The 8787-nt window shown below is 43.6% G+C and overlaps 1 protein-coding gene across 1 annotated transcript; it reads left to right on the forward strand.

Annotated features, from left to right (window-relative positions):
• The first annotated feature begins 7713 nt into the window (after window positions 1-7713).
• Window positions 7714-8337, forward strand: LOC121385052. The gene has a single exon (XM_041515587.1). It carries the CDS (start codon window positions 7714-7716, stop codon window positions 8335-8337), a length of 624 nt encoding a protein of 207 aa, XP_041371521.1.
• Window positions 8338-8787: the final 450 nt, after the last annotated feature.

Consider the following 8787-nt stretch of genomic DNA (forward strand, 5'->3'; position numbering starts at 1 on the left):
TTAGTCTCCCCTTTGACTAATCCAGCTCGGGTGCCGTAGCTCCCACTGGTACAGTACTGAGACATACAACGCTACACGAAGAAACCCGACGCTCCTATTATACACGTCACAAGAAAGTATAACGCACGTTCGGTTTGCGTAGGGACGTTGGGTTTCTTCGTGTAGCTTTGGTACACCGGTTAACAACATGCAAGTTTAAAGGGCATGCCTGAGTTTGCTGCAGTTTTTAAGATGTTATCGACTAATAACATTTTCTACGATTAAACTTACATATTAAATATATTTTTTTGTTTAGAATTTTAGAGGCTGTATATTAAACGTGTTTTTGATCGTTTTAGTATATGTACTAAGTTAAATTTCATTTTATTTCCTAAAATTGTTTGTTTTCGTACGTACGAAATTATTTGAAAACAAAATCCAGTTTGGGCTTCTTACAAATATTAAGACGACCAGAAACACATTGAATAGACAGTATTCTAAACAAGAAAATATATTTAATATGCAAGTTTAATCGTAGAAATATTTTATTAGTCAGAAACATCTTACAATGCAACAAACTCAGGAATGTCCCTTTAATGTCATGACTGGACTCGACAATAATCAAACTAAAGTTCAGATTTAGGAAAAAATGTGTATTTTAGACACAGCAGGTTGCGATCATTTGGTTGTCGACGATGGCCAAAGCATTACATAGAGTTTCCTCGAGCCTTCCCTTACCTAACAATATCAATAATGGGAGGGCTGGATGTGACTCGAGCTAAGTTTTACTTCACTTACAAGTTTGGTCAAGCCGAAAAACTTTGGGACCACCCCACCACCCTAAAATAGTCCCTTTTTTTTCTCTTTGATTTTTTCGTCCAATGGGATGCCCTTTTTTCTTTTTCTTTAACTTATTTTCATGCCTATATCCAATTAAGGTTCAAGCACGCTGTCCTGCGCACACACCTCAGCTATGTGGGCTGTCTGTTCAGGACAGTGGGTTAGTTGATAGTTGGTTAGTGGTTAGTGAGAAAGAAGAGGGTGTAGTGGCCTTACACCTACCCACTGAGCCCTTAAGAACTCGCTCTGGGTTGGAACCGGTACCGGGCTGCGAACCCTGTACCTACCAGCCTGTAGTCCGATGGCTTAACCACTGCACCACCGAGGCTGGTGATGCCCTTTTAACAAGTTGATCCATGTGTTCTTACCTGTTAGTCTCACCCTCGTAAAATATTTGCTGGTTTGTCATCTGGACATCCCTCACATCTGTCGATCGATGTTTAAATAGGTTGACCACAACATTGCAGTTACCCATCCCAAGTTATTTGCTCTTTATCCTATAACTTACCTATAATATCCATGTCATAAAGCCATTTGAAATTTACCATTATTAGCTCGGTTAATAATGTTTTGCTGTCAATGGGTCGTTTGGTTACAGCCACCAAGACTTGTATACCTGAGCGTAACGTTTTGATGAGATTTAGTTACAGTGCGTGACGTCATATTACCGGTGAGGCGACTTTGATTTACGAAAACGAGACTTACGAGAACTTTGATTTACGAAATATCGAATTAAAATGTTATTTTAGAAGTGTTATATGATAAATATAAACGTGTTCGTTTTAATATGTAAAATATCAACCTTATCTAGTTAATCAAAGCCTCGACAAATATGGATTAACATAGTCTAGGTTGATATTTTCTATATTAAAAACACGAGTGGCGAATTCTCTGTATATCGTGATACAGGAGCAGCGTTTTTGAGACTGTGGGCCCATTGGGCTATTTCTCGTTCCAGTCAGTGCACCGCGACTGGTATATTAAAGGCCGTGGTATGTGATATCCTGTCTGTGGGATGATGCGTATAAAAGATCCATTTGCAGCATTAGGAAAAATGTAGTGGGTTTCCTCTAATGACTACGAGTCAGAATTACCAAATGTTTAACAGCCAATAGCCGATGATTAATAACCAATGTGCTCTAGTGGTATCGTTAAACAAAACATACTTTAAACTTGTTTTTATGGTTATGGTCAATCAAGTCTCAAACACGCTGCCACTGTATCGTATGATATATATGATATATAGCAGATATCTTGGGATGGACAATCATAATGTTCTGGTCAGCCTATTTAAATAAATGTGCTTTAGTGGTTTCGATAAACATAACAAACAAACACAGGGGTCACTGATAGTGTACTTGCAGAAACGTCAACAGTAAAATTATTTAATAACAAACGTCATTTTCGATATATTCCAATGACAAAAGTTAGTTCAGTTTGTTTAACGACACCACTAGAGCATGTTGATTTATTAATCATCATCTATTGGATGTCAAGCATTTGGTAATTTTGACATATAGTCTTAGAGAGGAAACCCGCAACATTTTTCCATTAGTAGCAAGATATCTTTTATATCCCACATACAGGATAGCATATGCCACGGTTTTTATATACCAGTCGTGGTGCACTGGCTAGAACGAGAAATAGCCCAATGGGCCCACCGACGGGGATATCGATCGTAGACTGATAGCACATCAAGCGAGCGCTTTACCGCTGGGATACGCCCTACCCTAGTACACAATAATGTTTATAGAATCAGTTGATATGCATCATTCAATCATCATTCGTTCATTCATTCATTCATTCATTCAATCATCACTTCAGATGTGGTTCTTCTCCACTTAAATTACCAAATGTCTCACAACGAACAGCCGATGATTAATAAATCAGTGTGTTTTAGTGGTATCGTTAAACACAAGAGAAACAAACACTCGGGGTCACTGATAATCCAGTAGCAGAAAATGTGTTCCTGATAACAAGTTATGCTATTATACTCCATTAAATGGTTGTCATACGATCTATTGTACTGTTCGCTGATGCGGGGCAAGACGTAGACCAGTGGTAAGGCGCACGCCTGAGGCGCGGTTGGTCTAGGATCGATCCCCGTCGGTGGGCCCATTGGGCTATTTCTCGTTCCAGACAGTGAACCACGACTGGTATATCAAAGTTCGTGGTATGTGCTATCCTGTCTGTGGGATGGTGCATATAAAAGATCCCTTGCTGTTAATGAAAAACATGTAGCGGGTTTCCTCTCTATGACTGTCAAAACGACCATATGTTTGACATCCAATAGCTGATGATTAATAAATTAATGTGCTCTGGTGGTGTCGTTAAACAAAAACAAAACAACACGTTTCGCTGACGCTCTAACCGCCAGGCTGCAGTCTAATCGATGCTTGTTCCATGTATATATATATATAAATGGAAGAATTCCACACAGAATAGATTTTTCTTTCCTTCCATTCTGTGAAGCGTGAAATTACATCCAAAACGTTGTATACAGAGAGTAAATATAACATTCCTCTCCTAAGAACCATTACAATATATGGTAACATATTGCGCAAGCGTGCGTCAAACACCAGTCATTAATTATAATATCTCACGTAAACAACCTTACTAAGACGTTTCTCTTGGATCTTACGATATCGAACTATGAATATTCCATTTATATTACAAACAAGCTGTGCATGTGAGGTCGGTCTAGGATCGATATTCCAGTCCTTGGGCCCACTGGGCTATTTCTCGTTCCAGCCAGTGCACCACGACTGGTATATCAAAGGCCGTGGCATGTGCTGTCATGTCCGTGGGATGGTGCATATAAAATATCCCTTGCTACTAATGGAAAAATGTAGCTGGTTTCCTCTCTAAGACTATATATCAAAATTATCAAATGTTTGACATCCAGGAGCCGATACATCAATGTGCTCTAATGGTGTCATTAAACAAAACAAGCTTTAACTGATGTTGGTAGAGTACCGTAAACATAATACTATTTAAAGATGCAATCTCGAGTACATTTCTTTCAACCATTTACAGTAGACCATCCATGTTAAAGGCGCTATATCAACGTCGAATTTTGGCGGCTTCGCGCCATAATTATGTATTAACGTTTGCTTTTCAACATAAACATTGTACGTTCGACTCTTCGCCAGTAAAACAAGGAAGGAATGAAAAGGTTTATTTAACGACGCACTTAACACATTTTATTTACGGTTATATGGCGTCGGACATATGGTTAAGGACCACACAGATACTGAGGGAGGAAACCCGTTGTCGCCACTTCATGGGCTACTCTTTTCGATTAGGTCAGGTCAGGTCATAGGGTTTTACGTGCACATTCATAACAAGCTGTTGTAGCGCACGCCTGTCATGGGCACAAGAGCTGGCCTCGGCCGGCTCCTCCGTCCATGGCAGGAAAGGTGTGTGGGGGGGGGAGAGGAGGGACCGCCTGCACTGGCAGGTGCAAGGGAGCACCAGCAGCCCGACCAAGGTCGGTAGCAGGCGGGGGAGGGTGGTGGTGGTGCTATGAAATTTTGAATGGAGCAGTTAATATGCCAAAGAGAAAAGGTGCGCAATTTTGATTGAGGAATTTGGACGCAATTTTGAACGGTCGGTCAAAAGGAAAATGGCAGAGCTAATATAGGTTTTGACATTAGTGTATCGAGAGTAGCTCGTTAATTAGACCTCTATGATGCTGTGGTGTCTCCCTAGGTTGCCCATAGGGCCCTTAGAAAGGGCCTGACCTCTTCTGGTCGTGGCATGACAACTCAGGGGAGACTCGTGCAATTGTGTTGACACTGGTAGGCAAGGCGCTGTTGTTCCGGGTTTTTTTGTCTAGGTGTTATTGATGAAGTGGTCCACGGCGTCCTCCTCTTCAGTGTCACAGAGTACCAAGTTAGACTATCAGCAGCAAGTATTTGGGGGTTGGATAGGGTAGGCTGGTATTCTTTTGTCCAGCTTCCCCTGGGTGCAGTGCAATTGTGTACTCGGAACCGGTATTCTTTTGTCCGGCTCCGTATTAGAGTACGTGCTGGGCTATTAAATGGGGCGGGTACATTGTTATCATTAGTCAATGCACCCTATGTACTGATGCGTTGTGCGTGCTGTCTGTTTGTGAATCCTAATGTCATGTTGAGGTTGTACCTATTGTCCTAAGTCCCTATTCTAGTGAATCCAACGGCCCTTCAGAACCACCCCTCCCCCTCTGTCTTTGTATAATAATAGAATACAATGACAGAGGGGGAGTTATACTAGCCTAGCTATCTAATTTGAAGGGTTTTACCCTTATAGTGTAGGTATTGGTTAAAAAGCCTATTGCTTAGCATACTTAATTTTATTACCAATGAAACAATGAACACTCTTAAGGGGGTCAACTGTTAGTAGGGGGACGTAGTATGAAACAACTGTATACATGTACTAGGTTAAAGAAAGTTTTGATTCCCGCCCCATCAAGATTTATTATTACTAATTTATTCTTATTGGTAGCAGAAAAATAACGTCTTAATAAGTAATAAGTAAGCTTACTTGTGGTCTTGTCTGGTTATCTGGGTAGTTGGTTATCATGTTTTCTTATCTGTCTCTGCTTCTGGAACCCTAAGTGATTCACCTTATGTAGCTAGAATTGAACTTGTTATTGGTAATACATTGTGCGAGTGCAAAGGCAAAATCGTTAAGTTTATTTACAGTTATGTGCAGTTGATGGTCTTGATCCGTGATTGGCTGGTTTGGACCACTAAAAATGCTGAAAAACAAAGGTTATAATTAACGGCTCCCTATCTTGGTTATGCCTGGTTCACATTTGCCCCGGGTGCCGTGCGATAAATGGGTCTACGATTTTCCGTACGATTTTTGAGGCATCGTAGGTGGCTACGGGCTACGGCGTATGTGTTCACATTGTGTACGAGCATCGTGCGTTTTGTCGTACGGGCCCTCGGGGGCAGGCCGGGGCAAAGCCGTACAGAGGCTGCGTAGAGATTGTACGGAAATCGTGCAATTTCAGTGCAGTTGCCGTGCAGTCTCCGCAGCATCCGCACGGAAATCGTACAGAGCCCGTGCGGCTTCCGTGCAGAGGCTGCGCGGAGATGGTGCGAGGGCCGTGCGATTGTCCCAAGAGCCTACAATCTCCCTTACGATTTTTTTTGGCCCCAATGTTCACCTAAAATCTTGCGTTTTCTGCACGATCAGCGCGCGGTGCCCGTGCGGGGATTGTGCAGTGCCACCTACGACATGTCTACGGGCTACGGGCTTACGATTTTTTGAAATTTGTATAACTTCTCGCTAAACAAAATCGTAGAGGCCGCGGCGCCCGTGAATCCGTACGAAAATCTCACAGCCTCCTGCCTCCGCACGGAAAGGGGGATACGGGCAGGATACGGTTTCCGTAGACCCATCGCAGGCCAAATGTGAATTAGGCATTACCTGGCGTTGTTGGTTGGTGGTTGAATTGACCAATTCACTAGATCACTAGAGAGTGTGATATACTAATTGCCAATCACGAATCCAATAAAACATTTATGTCTATAGTTATCTAATTTTAACATTCTATACCAACGTGCCATTACCCCTCGCCGTTGGACTCCCGGGGTGGAGTGCATGGTCCTGGTCGAGTGCTTATGGTCGCTTATCCATCCGGGGGGCGTACAGGCAAGGGGTGTTGTGTGGCTAGGTATATATTGTTAATCATTGCACCGTTCTCTCCTCCGGTGTGGAGTGCGTGGTCAGGTCGAGTGCGTATGGTCGCTTCTCCATCCGGGGAGTCACAGATGCAACGAGGTTAAAGGCCTGTCACACCTAGCCGATTTGGCTCGCCGGAGTTATACCGGAGCACAAATTTGGCGATTTTCGAGGATCGGTACTAGTACGGCAGCGCAACAGTATCACATCGCTAAGAACGGTAGTACATCGTCAGGACATCGTCAGAACATCGGCGAAAAAATTAGCAACGGCAGCCGACGGTATACATTTTTGAACATGCAGTACAACGGCAGTACTCCGGTATGGCTTCGTTAATGTCGGTAGAGCACCTGTAGCGCCCCGTAATGGATCGGCGGCTCTCCGGTGGCCTCAATGTGTACCGTACTGGTACAGATGTGATACCGTAGTCCTGCCGATGTACTAACGATGTACTACCGTTCTTAGTGATGTGATACCGTACTAATACCGTAGTACTACCGTACTGCTACCGTTGTGCATTTTGCATATAAATAGGGGCACAGACTACCAGCCCGTCATTCCTTCATTTGTCACCGAGGATGGCGGACTTGTGGCTACACGATTATCAAATAGCCGTGCTCCAACACCAGAACCTGGTGACTCAGTTGGCACTTCACCAGGTCCAGTCCAGAAGGAGGAGAAGAAGAAGAAGACCTCAAGTACCTCGAGCAATCTGGGTGAGACCATGGATCAGCAGGCGTCGTCAGTTTGGCATGTATGACCAGCTGCTGGTGGAGCTCCGCAGAGAGGACCAGGGGGCCTTCAAGAATTTCCTCAGAATGTCCCCAGAGATGTACGATGAGCTGGTACAGCGAGTTGGTCCCAGGATCACCAAACAAAGAACCTGGTACAGGGAGCCCCTGGATCCTGGTCTGAAGATTGCCATCACTCTGCGCCACATCGCCTCAGGGACCAAGTACGCGGCCATGAAGTTTGGTTGGAGGGTACCCCACAACACCCAGTCACTGGCCGTGAGAGAAGTCTGCCAAGCCATCATTGACGAGTACCTGGATGAGGCGATGACCTGCCCCACAACCCCTGAAGGCTGGCGTGAGATCTCAGACCAGTTCATGGAGAACTTATACCTGTGGTGCCCTTGATGGCAAGCACGTTGCCTGCAAGGCTCCTCCAAAGAGTGATTCCGTGTATTATAATTACAAGGGGTTCTACTCCACCGTGCTCATGGCACTGGTAGATGCGGACTACAAATTCCTCTGGGCAGATGTGGGTAGTCCCGGAGCCTCGTCTGACGCCCATATCTACAACGAGTCTGAACTCAAAGAAATGGCTGAAGATGGAATCATTGGCTTCCCTACTCCAGATCCTCTTCCTAATGACTACAAGGATGTGCCATACTTCTTCGTCGTTGATGACGCGTTTGGCCTACGGAAGCACATGATGAAGCCATACACCTTGCATGGTCTTACAGATGAAGAGAGGATCTTCAATTACAGACTGTCCCGAGCCAGGAGGGTTGTTGAAAATGCCTTTGGCACTCTGGCAAACCGCTTCCAGATTTTACTTACCACAATGCAGCACCACCCATCCACCGTCAAGATCATCGTGAAGGCATGCATTGTTCTCCACAACTTGATGAGGATGAGGTATCCAACACTGCAGAACCAGCAGCTAAACCGTGCGGAGAATGTCAACAGAGACTTCATCCCAGGAGCGTGGAGGCAGGGCAGAAACCTACAGGACATCCATGTCGTGGCCGGCTCCAGCACCTCCAGCAAGGAAGGGAAGAAGCAGCAGAACCTGATCAAACACTGGGCCAACTCCGAAGCCGGTTCTGTGCCATGGTAAGACAGGATGTTTGTAGAGGAGATGTGATTGTCATAATAAACGATTTCTACACTCTAACAACAGTGTTTAGAAAGTGAAGGCAACATGTGTTTAAATGGTTTATGTTTAGATATTAAATATTTGGTGTTTAGAAATTGAACATTTAGTGTTTATATATTTGACATGTTTAGAGATTAAACGCTTTAGATATCTGACAAACGTTTAATCTCTAAACATGTCAAATATCTAAACACCAAATGTTCAATTTCTAAACACCAAATGTTCAATTTCTAATCCTTGTGACTTGATATTTAATTCACACATCTTCTTTACATTTTTGCAATCACCAACAATGTTAAATTGTACCTTTAATAAAATAATATACTGAAAGAAGATCCATTGGAAGCAAGGTTCAGACATAGTAAGTTGAAAATAGCAGACACGCTTTTATTGAGTATGTTCATGAAAAGT

Source organism: Gigantopelta aegis, chromosome 11, assembly GCF_016097555.1.
Source record: "Gigantopelta aegis isolate Gae_Host chromosome 11, Gae_host_genome, whole genome shotgun sequence".
Taxonomy (NCBI): Eukaryota; Metazoa; Mollusca; class Gastropoda; order Neomphalida; family Peltospiridae; genus Gigantopelta; species Gigantopelta aegis.